The 21,207-nt window shown below is 47.7% G+C and overlaps 1 protein-coding gene across 4 annotated transcripts in view; it reads right to left on the bottom strand.

The window, feature by feature from the left end:
- The window catches only part of LOC139049193 (sodium-independent sulfate anion transporter-like), a 492,963-nt gene that overhangs the window by 335,630 nt on the left and 136,126 nt on the right, over positions 1 to 21,207 (bottom strand). Inside the window, exon 1 of one of the 4 annotated variants that reach the window (XM_070524548.1) lies at positions 2,485 to 3,382. The exons of 1 other annotated variant lie outside the window; for it this stretch is intronic. In XM_070524548.1, coding sequence (XP_070380649.1) covers positions 2,485 to 2,593 — 109 coding nt within the window. In that variant the 5' untranslated portion in view covers positions 2,594 to 3,382. Of the gene's footprint in view, positions 1 to 2,484; positions 3,383 to 21,207 lie in introns of those variants that run through there. 2 more of the 4 variants (XM_070524556.1, XM_070524549.1) reach the window with 2 other exon arrangements.

Genomic DNA, 21,207 nt, shown 5'->3' with positions numbered 1-21,207 from the left:
AGGCAACATCTGTTATTTGTGTGAAATCTGTTGCTTGAATTGATGAATTGAAGTTTAGGGAAATATTAAAACAAACAAACGGAATGGCTGCGTGTTTGTTTGTTTAACAAACACGCAGCCAAGAGGATGTAATTCCGCTTCGTCTGCTTGTTCCCACGGTCGTGCAGTCACGTGCGTAGGTACCGAAACTATGCCATTTTCTACCGTGTTCCAGCGCCGTGATCAGGCTCTGCGATCCGCTTGTTCTGCCTCAGGGTTCGTGTAGCACTGAATTATACCGTTAGTCACGTGTCCTTCTGCACAAAGCGCAAAATCGTGCACTGCGCGGAAGGAGACATCACAACAGCTCGCGTGCAGAGACGAAAAAAAAGAAAGGAAAGCGAAGAGAAAAAAAAAAAAACGGAACCCGTGACGTAAGGCGGAACCCGTGATGTATGCGTCACGCAATCCTCAGGGTCCCGTATGTAAGAACACAGGGAAGGAATTTCGCTTGCGGAGGCTAGGCGGGGCGAGTGGAGAGAGTGTGTCATTATGCAGTGGAGCTCGCCTTTTGAAATTATGGGTTCGCGCCACTGAAATATTTCTATCTGTGCTATTTAAGAGCCGATTTGAAACATTTTTGCGGCAAGACGCTTAATACGTAACAACTTCCAGCATATAACCAAAATTTGCTAAGGGGCCTGGTGAGAGGCCCTTTAAATGCAACACATTTAATTCAAATCGGCCCACCGGTTGTCTAGTGAGAGCATTTCTGCATTTCACGCGTATTTGAATAGATAAAGTAGAGTTGGCCTCAAGGTAGAGCCTCCTGTTAACATACCTGTCATCTCTCTCTCTTCTAATGTCCGAAATCCTTTGCACTTGTCCCTTAAGCAGCCTCTGTGGATGTGGCCAAGGATAACAGTGCAAAATTGCACAGACGTGGTCATAATTCGAACTGCGCGTGAAGCAAGTTTCACTGCATGCTACTACCACACCCGCTAGAATGATGTAACGCATTACGTGTGCTAAGCACGTAAATGACAGAGGCCATTAGCGCGACACAAGACCACGAACGCTAATTGTTTTCCCGTTATGACGGAGGAAAACTAGTGGGGCGAGGCGTTGATAAGTTGGAGACTCGGACGCTTTGAATACATCCAGGAAACGCGGTGAGCTACGCGCTCTCGGTGCGGTGTTTCAAAGATGCCCCAGGAGATAACATAGTTCCTTAATGATAACTGTCGCGCCACTTCGCTCTAAAATGCTGAAGCCTTGACAATTATATTTTCAGAAACCGTGGAATATAGTTTACCAGCTGCACTAAAATCATTCAAGTCATTCCTTACGTTCAAACCATCCATTAAAGTTTGTTTTGGATTAACCCTACTGTGTTCGATGTTGCTAGATGTTCGTAATAATTATGCTTAACTTTTACATAAATTTATGAGTATTTCCTAATAAAAGTTTGTATTGTCTAATATCACATTCTTTGATTATTTTGCTTTCTAGATGCTATAAGCTATGTACATTTGTTCGGTAAACAATTTTCAGGCTTCTTCAGTATTTATTGTATCTGCTGTGCAAGCTCCGATTGCGCGACCCTCTTCCATATATTTATCAGTATGTTCTAATGTTATTTCATTTTGTTTACCAGCATGTTACCTTATTTGCATACGGATCATCCTTTACGGCGTGTACATTGGCAGGGACAAAAAGAATGACGAAGACAAGCGCTGTAAGTGATGTTTGCAATAGAATACCAACTAGCCCCTACCCCAAACCCTGCATCCGGAGACATGTGCGTGAACGCTTACAAGAAATAAAAACTGTCTATGCGCGCATCATGCAGCTCCAAAAATTGACGCTATCGATTGGGTTATTTCATTTTTGCGCTCCGCAAGTAACATGAGAATTTGAATACCCGAAACTTCATTTTGAGCCCCCCTCCCCCCGCTTCCTATTGTTTTTTTTTGCACCTACGTACAACTGGGGATGAAGAAAGACGAAGTCGAATCCTGGCACAACTTTTCGTCACCCGGATGATGATGATCCATTTGAATAAGCCAAACTTTATTTTGATCACCCCTTTTCTTTCTTTTTTTTCCTGACACCTGCGTACAACAGGGGCCGAAGAAAAACAAAGCCGAACCCTGGTAGGACATCTTGTCACCCGGATGATGATAATTTTGCCGCTCAAGAGTGCTGCGAACACGTTGGAACACGTTCAAATTTTGAAATACATTTTGATTCATAGCATGGCTACATTCTAAGTATGCAGTAAGGCACTGAGCGTGTTCTCCGTAATAATGTTCTCGCCTGCGACAGCCACGGCTCAAGAATTTAAAACCCATTTTAAATTGATCCTGTGATGTGCACGTAAACGCTGAGAAACATATGGCTTAGCAGTTCCGGCAGGTATATACGATTAAAAAGAGCTTTACCTTAGCGGACCTATTACGCTAGAGCCAAAGAAATGACAAGTATAAAATCACGGGCACTCACTGCTGACGCACATCTTGAATCCGTCAGTCAGGTCTTCATCACGGATGGGCTTCATAGAGTTCAACTGAACTTCACCGGATGCTTTGCGAAGCGCCCCAGTTAGAACCATGGTCCTTCAGACAGTCGACAGTTCGCTTCCGTATAGCGTTTCGAAGTGGGATAGTGCGCAGTTTGCAGGAAAGTCGTCGGAGAAGAGAGCTCAATCTTCCGTGGCTCACGACTGTCTATCGCATTGGAAGTATGCACACACACGCTTCCAATATACTGTTGTTCAATCGTGGGGCATAGAGAAAGATTATCGACGTCTCTGCGGTGGAATATATCACGATAGCGTTGTCTGCCACGGAGATAGACGCGTCCACTTTTTTGTCTGAATGCGGGCAGTTGGTCAACTCTTGTGCAAAGGTTACACTTAGCCGCGATAATGCAGTGGAACTCAAATCGCCTCTCCGTTAGCCGAAAGAAAGACACGTTGCTTGGTAGAATGTATTATCGTCGGCCGAGAGTCCAAATTATCGATTTAACATTCAACGTGGCACGCGTTACAGTAGTCGGCGTTTTCTTTATTTTTTTACGTTTTATGTTTCACAGTCAAAATTTGAAAGTTGACAAGAAACTAAAAAAAAAATGGGCTTGAGAGCACGCTGCAAGGTGTGCGCACACCTGTCGACAAAGGGAGTCACGATACGAGAAGCAAGTGCCGTAAGTACCGCCACTACACAATCTACAATGCGTGCGTCGAAAAGACAACAGCGCCGGCTCACCGCACCTGAGAGCTAATGTTAGCAACCACAGGGCTTACCCACAGACGGACTCGTAGCCTATCCTTCCGTTCACACTGAAAGCACCGAGAGCAGACGACAAAGAACGAAGGGAAGCGCAATCCGTTGCCGAAGACGAACTCACGGCTCGCAAGTCGGTAATCTCTCTTCCACCGACGATAAGAGCAGACGACAACGGCACTAAGGCGGCGGGCCCAAACTTCGGTGGCCGAAAGTCGACGGCAAGTTGTTCGAGGAACGAGGCTGGCTGCTGCTGCTACCAGCTTCGCTAACGTCGTCTTCAGACGCGAAGGATAACGGGATGGGACCGAGGCCGCACAGGAGCAGCAGCAGCTCCTTCGGCGCACACTACGCGGATGCCGCCAAACTCGCTTCTGAAACTCGACAAGACTCTCGCTTGCTTGCTAGGAAAACCGAAGAGAGGACATAATGCGCGTGGTCTGTCTCCCTTTCCACAAGCGCCCGCCCGCGCCGCGCTGCTGCACTCAGGCCCGCTACACGCCCGCAGCGGGCTCCTTTCAGTCTCTCGGTTTCCTCCTCCCTGGCGTACTCGTTGATACACTTGTTACTCCATCGCTAGGCAGCCTTCCGCTCCGTAACCCGCTAAAGCCATGCAGTGTTGCGAAGCGTATCAGGGAGCCGACGTCGACTAATCAGAATGACAAACGTGTCATTGAACTACGTTCTTACGCACGCCGCACGCTCTAGTCAGCTTTGTCGTCAGCTGTCGAGCAGACGCGCCGCAATGCTTGATATACATATATATACATATATATATATATATACATATATATACATATATATATACATATATATATATATACATATTTCTTGCACTTGAAGAAAATTCGTGTGACCTCGAAGAATTATATAGAAGACCTCGTATGGGAGACATTTCAATTTCACAGCCTGAGTCCTCTTGGTGGTGTAATCTTATTTCGTGTAATTGTCACATACTTGGCTATGATTAATACTGCTTCGCCTTTCCGGCAAAACTGCAGCCTCTCTCTCTCTCTCTCTCTCTCTCCTTTTTCTGTGAGTCCTAGTCAAGGGTCTGCTTGGCCTATACCCTACACTGGGGGAAGGGAGAAGGGGAAGAGAGAGAGAAGGGAGTTCTATTTTCCATGAAAGTGTATGCGTGCGGCAAAAACAGATTCATGTCAAAAAATGAAAGCGAAATAAACCGACTGGGAAGCCACCAACGTGCAGAGAAAAGGCAAAACCGATGCGTTCAAGAAAGTAAATATACCACTTCTAAACGAGGCGAGCTGGCAATCGGGACGCGTGCACAAAACAGAAACAAATAAAATACATCAGATTCCAGTGTGCCCTTACTATCAATGAATTCGTAAGCTGCAACAAAACTGCTTGTTGGCCTAGTTGGTGCTTGCTAAAAGACGTGTTTTTTGCCGCAATTGAACACACAACAAAAGGAAGACACATAAAGACAACACGGGCGGTACTTCCAACTGATTTAATTTGGGATCTGTGAACAGATTTGTGAACAGCCAGCGTATGCGTGTATGTGTATATATATTCATGGGTCACAGCCCAAATTAAATCAGTTGCAAGTGCCGCCCGTGTTGTGTTTATGTGTCTTCCTTCTGTGTGTGTTCAATTGCGGCAAAAAACATGTCTTTTACAATTCGTAAGCACCGCTAAACACCAGCTTCTGCCTAGAGGACATGTTCGAATATGTCTTCTTTTGCAGCTACGCAATACTGAGTCCGCCTTATCACATCTTCAGTGGCTTTCTTGATGACCGACGACGGAATTCTACGGCAGACATCCGTTATCCTTACTATGAACTAATCTGACGTCCGTCTCGATCACGTAGCACGACCTTCCACATAACCCCAAAGAACTAAATCGAGTGGAGAGAGGTCAGGTGACCTAGCCGGCCAAATTACAGGCCCGTGCCTTCCAATCTATTCCGTATGAAAAGTCTCATCCAGCTAGTTTCGTGCTCTGCTGCTGCTGTGTGCGAGTGCGCCATCTTGCTGACACCATAAATGTGGAAGACGTGACAGCGGAACTTCGCTAAGAAACTCATCCTCCACTCCTTCAAGGATCTCGTTCACGTAACGCTGTCCAGTCAGTGTGTGATCGAAGAAGATGGGACTGATTATAACACCGGCGTAAATTCTGCACCACACAATACGACTACTGGTACTGGTGCCGATTGCGCTTTGTGCAGTGTGGATCGGAGTAACTCAAATAGTGTGCATTATGCAAATTTACATGGCCGTTTCTGCGACAACTCGCTTCATCTGTGCAGATGATATTGCTCAAAAAGTCCGGTGACTCATCAGCTTCTGTGAGGATCCATTTCGGCAAATCTAGACCATTGTACAGGTTATTCTTGGTGTTCTTGTACAGCCTGTACAACGATGGAGTACAAAGAGTACAAAGTACAACCTGTACAAAGATGGAGTCCTCCGCCGCTGTTTCTTGAAAATCAAATCAAACACTTATTTTTTCCAAAACATGATTACAACAAGAAGGATATGCAGAAGAGGGTCCCAAGGTCAGAAGACCGTATCGGGAGCCTCTGTACATGATTATTGGATGTAAATTACGAAATTAGGAGACAAATATAGAATTAACCAACCCAAGAGCAGAAACGGTACAAACAAAAAAGAAGGATGCCGGTTTGTTTCAGGGTTTCATAATTTCTGATGATAGTCGATGCGTTGGTCTACTGTGACTGATTATATATATTGAAACGATGTTAATAAAGCAACGATATTTATTAAGGGCGAACTTGTGCCCACAAGTAAATGTCACTGCGGTCGTGCAGACATCCGCGGCAGTCGCGTTCCCAAGCTGGGCTCGAACAGTCTTCTTCCTTCTTCTCGCGTGACCCCTCGCGCGCGTGGCGCTTGCGAGCCGGGTCCAACCGGATACCCGTGCCCCGAAGATCGCTGCCTGTTGTTGAACACCACCACGGTACAGCGTGCACAGTGTCCAATACGAAGGGCGCGCAACTTGAATATGACCAAGTTGTCGTGGCATTATCCCCCTCCTTACCGCATCAGCCCAATGCGCGAGAGGAAGTACGGGTTGCTGTGGGGCTCTCACGTTTTTCTTTTTTGTTGTTGTTGTTGTTGTTGTTGTTGTGCATGACCTTTCCTGGTAGGGTTTTATGCGGACAACATGCACAACTTCCGTAGAGTTGCGCCGTCTTGGGCTCTCGTGTCCAGCGGATTTCACTTCGTAAGTGACGTCGCTTATACGACGAAGTATTTCGTAAGGGCCGAAGTATCGGCACAGAAGCTTTTCCGACAGTTCACGGCGTCGCACTGGGGTCCATACCCACAACTTGTCACCGGGCTGATAATGAGCTTCACTACGGCGCTGGTTGTACCGGCTGGAGTCGATGCGTTGTTGGCGGCGTATTCGGTACCTTGCTATCTGTCGTCCCTCCTCGGCTCTTTGCAAGAAATCATCAAGGTCAGATGAGTTATTGTTTTCTTCATCTAACGGCAACATAGCATCCAAAGTTGTGGTTACTGCTCGGCCGAATACAAGTTCAAAGGGAGCGACTCGTGTTGTTTCTTGAGCGGCCTTATTATATGCGAAGGTGATGTACGGCAAAATTTCGTCCCACAGCCTATGCTTAGCGTCGACATACATCGAAAGCATGTCAGTCAGTGTTCTGTTGAGGCGTTTAGTTAAACCGTTTGTCTGAGGACGGTAGGCCGTAGTTCTATGATCAGTATGTGTGATTTGCAACAAGCATTTCATTAGGTCAGCAGTAAGTGCTGTTCCAGGATCGGTAATAACAACTGTGGGCGCGCCATGCCTGAGCACAATATTGTTGACAAAGAATTTTGCGACTTCGACAGCCATGGCACTGTACAGGGAATCAGTTTCTGCGTAACAGGTCAGATAGTCCGTTGCCACAACTATCCACTTTTTGCCTAAAGATTATGTTGGGAAGGGTCCAAGGAAGTCCATACCGACTTGTTGGAATGGGGCTTTTGGCGGCTCTATTGGCTGGAGGAGGCCTGCCGGTTTTATGGATGGAGTCTTGCGCCTTTGACACTCGCGACAAGTCTTGACGTAGTGCTGCACTGATGCTAATAACTTGGGCCAGTAGTATTTCAGACGAATCCTGGCGACTGTACGGCTCACGCCCATGTGTCCAGATGTCGGTTCATCATGACAGGCATGCACAATTTCTTCTCGCATAGCTGCGGGTGCCACAAATACAAAATTTGTCTCGCTGTTCTCGAACTTTCTCTTGTAGAGGACATTTCCTCGCATACAGAACGAGGATAGTCCTCTAGAGAAAATACGCGGGAGTTGAACGTTGAGTCCCTCCAGGCGCTGTATAAGTGGAAGCAAGTCCGGGTCATCTCGTCCTTGTTGAGCGATTTGTGACACGTCAACAATGCCAAGGAACGGGAAATCCTCTTCTGACACAGTTGTCTCGACTGGTGCGGGTGACAAGCAGTCGGCAGTGCTGTGTTTCCTACCGGATCGGTATACGATGGTAACATCACACTCTTGAAGCCTAAGGCTTCATCTTGCTAGTCGTCCGGATGGATCCTTGAGATTCGCTAGCCAGCAAAGCGAATGGTCATTACCGACTGCTCTGAATGGTCTACCAAGAGGTAGGGCCGCAATTTACATATCGCCCAAATGACAGCCAGACACTCTTTCTCGGTTGCAGAGTAGTTTGCCTCTGCTTTCAAGAGCTTACGGCTGGCATAAGCTATTACTTTCTCCTGGTCATTCTTCCACTGTACTAGTATGGCACCGAGGCCGAGGTTACTCGCATCGGTATGAACTTCAGTGTCGTCTGTCTCATCAAAATGGGCAAGGATTGGAGAAGCTTGCACGCGTTTCCTTAACTCGTCAAAGGCGTCTTGTTATTCGTTTTCCCACATTAAAGGTTGTTCTTCTCTTATTAGTATTGTAAGGGGATCAGCAATCTGAAAAGTTTTCTACAAATCTTCTGTAGTATGCGCATAACCCCCCTCCCCCCCCCCAAAAAAAACGACAACAACAACAACAAAAAAACGTCGCACTGACTTTTTGTCTACGGGTGTCGGGAACCTCTCAACAGCTGCTGTCTTTTCAGGATCTGGCCGAACGCCTTCAGCACTGATGACGTGTCCGAGAAAACGAAGTTCATCGAAGCCGAATTGACATTTTTCCGGCTCAATTGTCAAGTCTGCTGTACAAATAGCTTCTAATACTAGTCGCAGGCGCTCTAGATGTTGGTCAAATGTGGTGGAAAATACGACCACATCATCCAAATACACTAAGCACGACTGCCATTTCAATCCTGCGAGCACAGAGTCCATCATTCGCTGGAACGTTGCGGGCGCGGAACAGAGGCCGAATGGAAGTGCTTTAAATTCGTAGAGGCCATCAGGGGTTACGAATGCTGTCTTTTCACAGTCCCGTTCATCCATCTCCATCTGCCAATATCCACTCTTGAGATACAGGGAGGAGAAAAACTTTGCACATTGTAGCCGATCTAACGTATCGTCGATACGCGGAAGGGGGTACACATCCCGCTTAGTTACGCTGCTCAATTTACGGTAGTCGACGCAGAATCGAAGTGTGTTATCTTTTTTCTTAACGAGCACTACGGGAGACGCCCATGGACTGCTGGAAGGCTGAATAACGTCATCAGAAAGCATCTCCTCTACTTGCTTCTTGATAATCTTCCTTTCTTTTGGTGAAACACGATACGGGTGCTGGCATACCGGTCTGGTGGCGCCCTCTGTTATAATTCTGTGCTTTGCAACAGACGTGCGCCGTACCTTCGAGGAAGTGGAGAAGCAGTCAGAAAAATCCTTTATCAGGGTATATATCTGTTTCTTTTGGGCTTCCGGGAGTCTCGGGTTGCCGGTAATTGATCTGTCGACATTACAGGTTCCTGGCAGGGCAGTTGACGTTGTAGTTAGGCTGCATAATTCGGCCACTACACAGAACTCGTGGAAATAGGCAATAGCTGTTCTTTTTGCGATGTGTTGGAATTCATTTCCGAAATTCGTAAGTGCGACATTTGCACGGCCATCGCTTAAGTCAACAAGCCCCCGAGCCACGCAAATGCCTTTGTTGAAGAGGAGCGCTATGTTTCCATCCGCTATGCCTTCACGGTCGTAAAATGTTTCATTCTCCACAAGAGCCATTACACTGCAGCGTGGCGGCACAGTTGCATCATCATCAACGACGCGCAGTGCAGCAAGACGTCGCTCCTCCGATGCTTCCACAGGTATAGCTTGTTATGTCGAGAAAGACACACTGGACCTATGTAGGTTAATCATGGCGCCGTTAGCGTGTAGAAAATTCATTTCCAATATATGTCCCCGTGAACATTCAGGCAGTACAATATAGTCAGAAACGTAAGTGAAGCCTTTTATCGTAAGTCTTGCGGTGCATCGGCCAAGGGGCGTAATAAGATGACCGCCTGCCGTGCGTATCTGCGGACCAGTCCACTGCGTCACAACTTTTTTCAGGTGCTTCGCCATCTTGAAGCTTACTACCGAATAATCAGTGCCAGTGTCGACTAAGGCATTCAGCTCGCATCCGTCTATTATCAACAGCAAATCTGATGTAATCGTTTCGTTCCTGCACCTGTATACTGGAGTTATCTCGTCACCGCACTGGAACCACGTTGGAGGATCTTCATAACTCTGGTTATCAGCGGCCTCGCCTCCACAGGTCACTTGCTTCAGTTTTCCTGGTGTGGGCTTGGTGAACGACGCCTAGGCAACCTTGGAGACGTACGTGGGCTAGGCGATCGCTAGCGCATGGGCGACAGTGACCGTGGTTGATGTTGGCGAGGAGTAACGGGACTTTGGCGCGGCGACAAGTATTCTTCGATCTCCGATGGCCGTTCACCGTTTCGGGGGCATGGTGCGCTTTAGGGAAAACCCCTTAACCTAACTTGACAGTACGGGCAGAACCTATACAGGTGACCCGCTTCTCCGCAATGGAAACACAGAGGCCTGCGCTCGTGGTCACGCCAGACGTCACTTTTTCGGGGCCTTTGTTCCACAAAACGAAGTGTACTACGTGCTGAAGGTGGATAGGCAGCCGGTGGTTCCAGCAGACGAGGTGCACTGCGTACTGTCGGCGGGTAGGGAACGGTTGTCGCAACTGCTCCACTACTGTGAACCGCGGGTTGCCTGAGTACGTTGGCGTACGTTGGGGTGCGCCGCATTGGCTGTGGCTCACGGTCTGGATCCCGTATGACCTGCCTCAGTTCGTCCCGGACAACGTCGTTGATAGTGCAGTTGGAGTCTGAGGTGTCTGCAGCTTGTTGAGCTCTTCCCTGATCAGTGACCGGACGAGCTCCCGCAAGGCTTCAAGGTCGTTTGGCACGCCTCCAGAGAAGACATGGGCAGCTTGCCTCACGGTTGTATTGCCGAGCCCGCTGTTCGAGCGTCTTTTCGATGGTCGTTGCTTTGTATCTGAACTCGGCGACCGGCGTGGGTTGCGGACGAGAACTGCGAAGAGTTCCTGCTTAACTCCACGCATGAGATGACGCAGCTTCTTCACTCATGTTTGGATCAGCACGCTTGAACAGGCGGGACATACCCTCGATGTACATCGCCACGTTCTCGTTTGTGAGTTGGTTCCTGGCTTGAAGTGCAATTTCCGCCTTTTCTTTCCGATCCGTGCTGGCGTACGCTGCTAGCAGCTGTCGTCGAAATTCCTCCCAAGAGGACAAGGAGGGTTCGTGGTTTTCATACCACGTTTTTGCGAAGTCCTCCAAAGCGAAGTATACGTTACGGAGCTTCTGTCTCTCATTCCATTCATTAAAGCTCGCCACTCTCTCGAGTAGTTCCAACCAGTCTTCCCCGTCTTCGAAAGAGTCGTCGTGGAATGTTGGCGGCTTGCGAGGTTGACTTACTAACAGCTGTGCCGGTGTTACCTGGCTAGTCATTGTGGTGGCGTCCGTTGTCTGAGTTTCCCTTGGCATGAAAAGAAGAGGACCGAATTCGGGCGAGTCACCTCGAAGACGACGGCTGGTCCGCTGGTGTACAGGTGTTAGTTCCACGGGATGGACTCGCTGGTTGTCGGGGCTACGTTGACTTCCGTTCGTGGGGCTTCGACTCATGCCCCGCCCCTCCACCAGAAATGTAACGATGTTAATAAAACAACGATATTTATTAAGGGCGAACTTGTGCCCACAACTAAATGTCACTGCGGTCGTGAAGAAATGCGCGGCAGTCGCGTTCCCAAGCTGGGCTCGAACCGTCTTCTTCCTTCTCGCGTGACCCCTCGTGCGCGCGGCGCACGCTAACCGGGGTCCAACAACCGGCTACCCGTGCCACGAAGATCGCTGCCTGTTGCTGAACACCACCACGGTACGGCGTGCACAGTGTCCTATACGAAGGGCGCGCAATTTGAATGTGACCAGGTTGTGGAAATATATATATATATATATATATATATATATATATATATATATATATATATATATATATATATATATACACATTTGCGGCCTTTTGTTGTAATTACCTTCTGCTCATTAGAAGACAATGCGACTGCGACGAAGTAAAATGCACCTTTAAACATTCTCACTGATGATGCCAATTCGCTTTTGTGGTGATAGGTTTTGTGGAAAAAAACAACAATTGTGCACTTTATCCACGCTAAGACAACTGTTATCACAGCTTGTTCTCAACTAAAACCAAACTTCGGTCGGGGCGCGGCAGCTAAGGCACTAGGTCGATCACGATGTTTTTCTTTATTTCCCTTATTTAGTTCTAGATAACTGAGAGGGAGCCTCTTCAGGCCCCCTCCCGTTGAGGCCCCACCCGTTCGTAGCAATTGCTACGAACGGGTGGTTGTCTGATTTTCCCTTTATATGTATGACCTTTTTACGCAAGTGACGATGCTCCCATCCCTAATGAATGTTGTAATTTGTTAGAAATGTTTTTTTTCAAGAGTCGTTAGCATTGCTTACTGGAAAGAGAAGCAATACTCAGACACACAACATTCACGTGCGTTTCACACACCATTGATAAAAGACTCTGCCGAAGGGGTCACTGAAGTCTATAGGTTTTTTTCACGGTCAGAAAAGCACGCAAAGCAATTTGAAGGGTGATGAATATACAGCAACATATTCATTCTCTAGGCATATGTTATCAATACCTTTACAAATAACTTTTAATTGGCTACCTCCATCTCTTTTAAAAATATAATAAGCTTTGTGGTTTGTGTATATTTGTTTATATTGTGTATGAGCACGGTGTTTACAGTGGAAATTTAAAACAATGTTGAAGTGAGAAAATACGGATGAGGCAGCCGCCGCTAGTGCTTCCAATGCGCGTGTCCTCTCATTGTCAGGATTTGCAGAAATAAAGCGAAAGTATGAATTAAAATCCGTGCACGTCCGCGCCAACAATGATGCAGTAAACTACTAGCGCCAGTAAAATTTCAAGTGAAAAGGTCGAGGAAAGTCAAAAGAAGCCTCAAATGATGTGGGTGACAAAGCTCTGGAAATCGCACTCTAGGTGTGTGCGTTTGGGGAGGAGGGGCTTCGGCATCACCCGGGGGGGGGGGAGGCTCAGACACCCCCCCCCCCACACACACACACCTTCAGGAAAACTCCGGAGTGGGCTCGGGCCCCGGAGAACCTCGTAGTCGGCGCTTACGAACGTTTCGTGAAGCTAACAATGCGTCCTCTCGGGCATACCTACAGCGACAAGACGACATGCTTTTGGCGGATCGAATGTTAATCGTTGGTTCACTGTCACCGTCACCGACAATGGGAGCAAGAAACTCCTCCAAAAGGGCGCTCGCGGACTCCGGTAAGCGACACAGTCGTTTCACAGACGCTTCAGCTAATTGCTGGGTCATCCTGGCAACCAAGACGCGCCGTTTCGAGTCAAGTGTGACAATCCCTGTCTAGGAAGCTCCCCACCTTTCTTTGTGTTCAGGGAACAAAAGTGCCGGAGTGCTTATACGCAGCACACTCGGTCTCAAGGCGGAGTCTTAGGCGACTTTGGAGGCTCCAGTTGGAGGAAGACGTGACCACATATATCCCTGACCTAGGGATCTAGGGAGTACCAAATGGATTTAGGCGGTCTGCTGAAGTGTGTGCTAGGGTACTTTGATGTCTGCTCGCCAGAAAAATGTACCCTTCTGTCCTGCAGATCATGCTACAAGAACGATGTACGGCGCACCATGCTCCGGCAAGTACGATACCACTTGTTCTATGTAAATAAGTTTGCAATTACAATGTAAATAAATCCCTTGTTCCGTTCCTCATCTTCTCGACCTCGTAATCTTCACGAAAGAAGCAACTATCGCCCAGTAAACTCGAACGACGGCGTGGGCCCGCTTAGCCTCCGTGTGACGCCCCGGTAGAGTAGACCAGCTACCCCTTACTTAACGCACCGGTGGCGTAGTCTAGAGAGCGACCCTGTGTGTGACGCCAGACTGAGGCCACAACCCCCGGCTCCTACATTGCGACATGCTTTACATCCAATTACGCCTTATATTTAGGATAATTTCTGGCTAAACGAACTGTGTTGTGCCATTCGCGTCAATTACCTTTGCATCATATCACCTTTATAGTTTCACTGGTTGCACCGATCATCGGAGCAGCACTAGACTTTGCGTCATAAGGCATACCAGACAGGCGCGGCCTTAAATTTCTTAAAGCGTACACAACGTGCAATCGTCCACTTCGAAACTAATATGTATTGCGATGAATGGGGGAGAAAAGCCGATATGAATTTGATCAGGAGATAGGGGTTGGTTAGTTGGTTGGTCGTTTCAAAGGCAGCGCACTGAAGACATTAACTGAAGCACACAACAATGCGTTGGCGGGCTAGTTGGTGCGAATCCATAATTACTTTTTTTAGCGCAAAACAACGCACAAGCGCCTTGTCCGGTTGTCTTTCTTGTGTCCGTTGTTTTGTGCTAAACAAAGTAATTATGAATCACATAAACAGGAGCGCTGATATGAAGGTGTTTCTCACCCACCTTGCACGCACACAAGCCCGTGTAGAATTCTCCAAACAAAGTTGCAGTTCGATCCAATAGTCTGCTCACTATGATAGCGATCAAAAAATTAGAAAGAAAGACACGCAGATCCAACGCAATGCTGGCCCATAAATGACGCGAAGCTTGGTCGAGTTGGTGCGATCGCAGCAGTGACGGAAGACACGATCACAACCTCGTGGCCTATTAACCGCCTGAATCACACGGGCGAAGGCGATTCACGATGCTTGCCGAAGGAACAATTGTTGATGACAGGTGTAGGCATAGTGAACTAAGTCCTGTGTCTTGTATTGTAATGCCATTTATTCTTCGCTATAATATGCCCGAATTCATTATGCGTAATTTTCAGAAAACCAGGCACTAACGGCGGCGTTAAATTTTCCGTTCAGAGCGACTCAGAACAAATTCAGAATTCAGAACGAGGGTGTGCTACCACCCCGCCTTTTTGTCCGCCACCATAATGCATAATTACATAAACAAAGGGCAGACTATGATCTGTATTATTAAGTATATGGTGAACGGACAAACCGACGAGGACACAATACTAAAAGTGACGTTCATTAGCCACTGCCTAAGTCCAAAAAGCAAATATGGCTCCATAGCCCAGCCAAACGCCCGCATGCGCTCCGCGACGCGTAACACGTCGTCGTATTTCACAAGCAACTACGGGGGAAATTCAACAGTATAATGTTATTGCCTTACATTTCCTCGCTTCGTTCGCTGCATCTCAGAGAAGGCTAGCAGCCAGCGCCAGCTGCTGGCACCAACTTCTAAAATGCAGTTGCTGAAAAAAGGGCTCACTTCATGAAATTTTATTAAAACGTACATCACGCCCATGAAATTGCTATCACCGCCTGCTGATGCCTTGGTGAGCACCGTAAAAAATTGCCATGCTCAGACACTCAGCCCCCCCCCCCCCCCCTCCTATAGCGGATGACTAGAAGTGCGTTCGATTCACCTGCACTTCGTTAACTAGTTAAGGCAGTGCTGCACTTTACAGTTTGTCTCAGCGGGGCAAGCGTGGCACCTCTGCACGGCGCAGTTCGTTTCCAAAATTGCAGGAAAAGTTTAGGCCCAGTTGCTGAACTTTTTGCACTGCTGTGATTGTCATTGCCGATGTCGTTCAGCGAAGACGCAGCAGATGATTTTTCCGGCGCCATGGCAGCAGTCGACGCAACAATAAAAATCTCCGTGCTGCTGACAGAAATTGCGTCGTTAATTGGCAACGACGGCACGCATATCCACCTGGCCCTCAAGCGTGCTCCGAGATAGGCGGAAGAGAATTAAGCTTGAAATCGAATACAAAGTAGGAACACCATTTGAAAGGTAAAATTGTCATCCACCCGAATGTAGCACGAAGCTACAAAACAAACCCATACGGAACCCTAAGAAATAACGCTTCACAGTTGAGGAAAAAATCGTCCTGGTCCGGGATCCCGGATCCCGGACCAGGACGAATTTTTCTTCAACTGTGAAGCGTTACTTCTGAGGAATCCGCATGGGTTTCTTTCGTAGCTTCGTGCAACATTCGGTATGAATGACAATTTTACCTTTAATGACTACTTCCTCCAGTTTGCGGGATTTCACAGAACTGATTTGCCGTACACAAATTGTTTAGAATGCTAGAAGGTCAACAGCAACATCGGCGGCCACTTGACAGACCACTGTAAGCGCTGTGGTTGTGTGCCACTTCTCGACAAAACGACATTTCTAAGGAAAGCAAGAAACCGCACTGAATGGGAGATAATCGAGGCTTTCTTCATAAAAAGAGTAGGAAATAAGTGCGGTAGCACGCCATCACTAGCATTAAGTGACAAAGAGATGTCATTCGTAAATGATAGCCTGTAATCACCGCTAAGATTAGAATGTGCAGCCGCCGCATTTGGTCGGATGCTCGGATTACGCCAGTAATGCCCGCGTGTTCATATGCACCTGCCATGACAATTCAGTACAGATTACTGCAGCCTACGAGCAGTGTTATTTCCTATCACCCCTGCCTATCTATACTGTGATTACCTTTCACTTTGGTTTCTTGTATATATGTTTGGGTGGGTTCTGGTGAATGAACAGTTGGAAGTTGGCGCAGTTACGATCGGCCTGCGGGGGCTGGCGATCTTCGGAGGAGCGACCTCCGAACCCTTACCAGCCCGCTGCGATGACTCGCTTTGTAAAAACAGCAATGCGGCGCCTCAACAGCCCAACGGCGCCGGCATGTCTAGCCACGTTCGGCGGGCCGAGTATTGTTATTTGATTCGCTGTCGCCTTCATGGTTTGCTTGGAGCAAGAGAACTCCTGGGAAAGGATGTTTTGAGGTGTTTTCTCCCGGGCCCCAGAAGTCGTCAGAGTCAATGGGCAAACGCGGCGGCTACTGACTGCGGGGTCAGCTCTGGGATCAAGACCCCTGCCTATGAGAACCCTCTCACCTCGGTGTGTTCAGTGAAACCAAAGTGCGGAAGTGAGTGTGTGAACCCTCCCCCTCAAAGGCGGGTCGGCTACGATGACTTCGGACGTTCCCATTGGTCGAAGGTTGAACGGCAGTTTTCCATCACCTAGGGATCTAGAGAGGACAGAGTGTTTTGAAGCAGCCGTTTACAGCTGTTCGGTGTGCATTCTCTTTCAGTCAAGCTAGACTGATTAAATGTAACGTTCTCCACCCTTCATGTAGATATTGTAAATAAATCCCATATTCCTCGTTCTCGATGAGAACAAGTCCCTCCCTTCAACAACGTCCTCAGCGTGGATGAGTCGGACGACGGCATGGGCCAGCGACCATTTATTTCATGCCCGACTTACACCCTTACAGCGCCCGTAAGTGTCGTTTTTGTCTGACTTCGTGCTCGTCTGCTTAGCGCCGTAACCTTTGTTCTTAAGCTATGACCAGCTTAGGCGCCTGCATTGCAACTATACGCCGTTACACTGTTCATTTTTGCTTTCGGAATGCTGGCAAACAGCCAATGTCAATTTTCGTCAAGGTGGGGCAGCCGCGAATCTGGCAAACAAGGTCATTCCCAATACAATCACGGCACACGCTGGACGCTAGCTACGAAAGGCGCGCCTGCACCACATGGGCACTTTTGCAGTCGTTTCCTGAAAGCCCTAGTGCTGCACAGTGGTTGCGCTTCTGAACTGGCGCTGCACGAGCTTGGAACTGAGCAGTGAACTCGTGAAAAAAAGTGCAGGCGAATCGAACAGACATTTTACGTACGCCGCGCCATATAGCTATATGCGTCCCAGCGCTGCACCCATATGACCCATATGGCGGCACAAAGTGAAGCGCTGTCGCAGGCATGGACGGCTGAGTCTCAGACTCTCGCCGGCGTCTTGCAGACATTGCTGCATTGAAGTCGTATGCGCCAGTTCGGGACACAACCGCGTGACTCGTGTCAACTCGCTGAAACGCACTTCCGTCGTATACGGTGGACGATTCATTACCTGACAGGATGGAAGAGGGAAACGACATGTGTGGTTGACTGCACGACCACTTTCTTTTCCTGGAGGGTGAAGAACATTGCTAGTGGCGAAAGGCAGCGCACACCTCCTACCGGCGTCCTGCGCTCTCCCGCATCTATTCAGAAAGTAGATTGACTTAAGAGAGATTTTCATGTGGAGAGCTCTTTATCGTGTATGAATACCTGACAATAAAAGGCTAAACAGACTCGAGCAGATTCTTTCCTTTTAGGGCCATCACATTGTTTTACACAACTTGCCAGAAATTCGAAGAAAAAATGTTTCTTCAGGAAAAGCAATTAAAAAATATGTTAGGCACCACTTTTGCTCCCCAGTAATGCTCGTAATGCCTATATTAGAAGCGATCTCAGAATTATATCACTACTGAAACATTTAAAACGCACAACTTCGATGTATTTTACACAGCTTTAAATCATACCATTACTTTCTGAAAAGCACTGCTCCCAAATTCTCGTAAATAATATGACAATTTCATGCACGATGCAAACAACACAGCATATCCCCGCCTCTAGCCTATCAAAAACACAGACAACACAAGCAAACATTATAAAACGCATGTTAATTCAAGCTGTGTGGTTTATTGCCATTGTGTACCTGTTCGGCATGCATGTGTGCCGCTCCTGCCTCTACATATGCGGTAACTTGTGTAAATCGAGGAAACACAACGTATGATAAATTTATCACTAATATTACATATTACCACTGCAAAGCCAGCACGTCTCCCATGCGGCGATATATAGTCTGTCATTCGAAATTGCATGCCGCCGAGGCATTACACGTAGAAGCAGAACAAAGCATGCAGGATGCGAGAGTGGAAGCATCCAGACGTACGTTCTGCTTGCAAACGGAAAGCCTTTTCCGCTCCATGTTTATCGATTAGGCGGCAGCTTTATAGCGACCTTCCAAGTGCCGCTCACACGCAACGCAGTTTGATCACCGGCGAACGCCTTGGCGCGCCACTGGAAGCGAACGTCGCTTTGAAGGACGATAGAAAAAAAAATATATATATAGAGAGAGGCACTGCTGGAGCATATTTTCCTACGCTCCAAGCGAAAGGACGTTTAGGGCAGGGACGTAGCGGTTGTGTGCATGCAGGAAAGCGCCATTTACGATAAACTTCGCGCATCTTTTGATGACGCAACTAACAGGAAAACGCATTTCAAGCGGTCACGTAGAGCGTAGCGCGCTTTCTTCATAATTTTTGAGCATTACGAGCATAAACTGGCAGCTTTCGTGCCACAGGTGGTATTTCCTAAAACGGGCATGTATACATGTATATACCATAACGCCGCACCGGAGGAGTGTACAAGAGAAATAAGGAAGAGGAAGACGACGCTGTTCGATCTGTTGTCACCTCAACTCTGTAATTTTTGCACAGGCTTTGCTATTCATTAAGTAAGTTATTTATATCCTTGGAATACGGCCGCATCTCTAAGGCGCTACTGTCCCTATGGGAAGGGTACGGCTGCATGCTCCGGCGCAGGCATCTTTAAAGGGACAGCGCCATCCGAATGAAGCCAGCGTGGCGGAGGCGGCCATGGCCTCGCAAGGCACGGAGCTGCCAGACATCAGGGACGATTAGCAGACCAGTGCGTCATCATCGCTCAGTGGGGGCGGCTCAACTATCGTCCACCCTGACAAGTGGCTGATATGGCGGAATTGGACAGCGACGGCTTCAAGGTGGTGAGTCTTCGGAAGCAAAGAATGGTCGGAATCCCAGTGGTAGCTTTGCAAACAGCAAAAGGTGTTGATTTGAGAGAGCGGAACCCTATCAGGCTCTTCGAAGCCATAAAAGTACTGCTGGGATCTGCTCCGATTCGCAGTCGCTTTACAACGCACGGTGCTCTTCATCTAGATATCGCAATGGAAGAGCAAGTTTACATTCTTCTCCGGTGCTTTCAGATTGGTGACATAAGAGTTAAATACCGGTTGCCACTCCTACATGACCAACACAAGTGTTATTAGGGGAGAACCAGTGTGGTATTCGGAAAGCGAACTTCTTGACTACTTGAAGCCGCAAGGTGTTCTGCACGTAAAACATCTGATGCACTGGGTGGAGACTCAAGAAAAAAAAAAAAAGGGCAGCGAAACCTACTAACTCTGTTGTGCTAACGTTCGCTCCCAACACAGAGCGCCGCGAAAAAAAATTGACCTCGGTTTTACCAAGCATGCAGTCAAAGAATTCGTTGAAAGTCCTCCCCGATGCTTTAGGTGCCAACGCTTTCGGCATGTAGCCAAAGTTTGCATCAAAGATCAACGTTGCAAACGATGCGGTGGCGCCCACGTTTACAAATCCGGCAAAGACGATTTTGCTTGCGCTAATTGTGGGGGTGACCCACAATTGTGAGTTTCGGTAGCTGCCCCTTCCGTGTAAGCGCCTTACACCGTCGAGTGTCCTTCATTAGTGGTCCCAAACCACAACCTACTGAGAAGCCGATACCTGGAAGTGACGAGTTCCCTGCGTTCTGTACTTCGGCTTAGCAATCATGAGCGCGTGCTGACCACTCGGGAAACTTTTGGCCAGAAATTTAAAGCCTGCTTTGGCGACTCGAATTCCAAAAAGAAGAAAGCAGAACACACGTTCTTGAGCAGAGCCCAACTGTCTGGCGAAACGTGCACGACGTATATTGAAGAAATATTGAAGCTATGCGGAATTGTAAATGTTAGTAGGTTCGATGAAGACAAAGTGGGACATCTGTTAAAACGAATCGCTGAAGACGTGTACAATTTTCTCATAACGTAAGAAAACCTCAACACTCTTTCCGAATTCAGACAGCACTGTTGGGCATTCGAAGCTCTGAAGACCCGAAGGATCTTATCGAAGTTCAGGCGCTTGGACAACGTCACTACATGTGCAAGTATGGAAGCCGCTGCCTGCGATGACGTCACCTCGATTGTGCGTCGAGTGGTTGAAGATGAGCTAACACGACTTCTATCAGTGCGCGTCAAATTGGTCAAGAAGAAACAGGTCAACCTAGAGGCAGCAAGGGTAAAAGCAGATAAATTCATACTGGTGCTTGCAAACAAATATGCAGCCTTAGAACAGAGAGATGAAGATGACATAGAGGTAATGAATGAAACCGTAACTAGGCTGGCTTCAGAGGCAGAAATTGAAGTGGGAGGCAAGGTACCAAGGCAACCAGTAGGCAAGTTCTCCCAAGTAACAAAGGACCTAATAAAGGAACGACAAAGAATGAAAGTGCTGATGATGAATGTGGTTCTTTGTGGCGCAAGTACCGAATGTGGCCAAAGAGCGCCAGGCCGGTGTTAATGGTTTCGCAGTGGAGCTATGAATAAGGAAAGGTAGATGTTACGTGGCTGTAAAGTGGACTAAAAACAGTCGCTGTAAAGTGCATAAAACCTATATGACATAAAATTATGCAAATGGTTAATAAGCTGTACAATGGACACGAAGGATACATTGTGAAGTAATGATGATATAATAAGATGTGTCACAGACATTTGCAAGAAGCACTGCCGCCTTTAC

Source organism: Dermacentor albipictus, chromosome 8, assembly GCF_038994185.2.
Source record: "Dermacentor albipictus isolate Rhodes 1998 colony chromosome 8, USDA_Dalb.pri_finalv2, whole genome shotgun sequence".
NCBI lineage: Eukaryota > Metazoa > Arthropoda > Arachnida > Ixodida > Ixodidae > Dermacentor > Dermacentor albipictus.
Note: the sequence above shows the minus strand (reverse complement) of the source record. Positions and strands in the feature narration are given on the sequence as shown.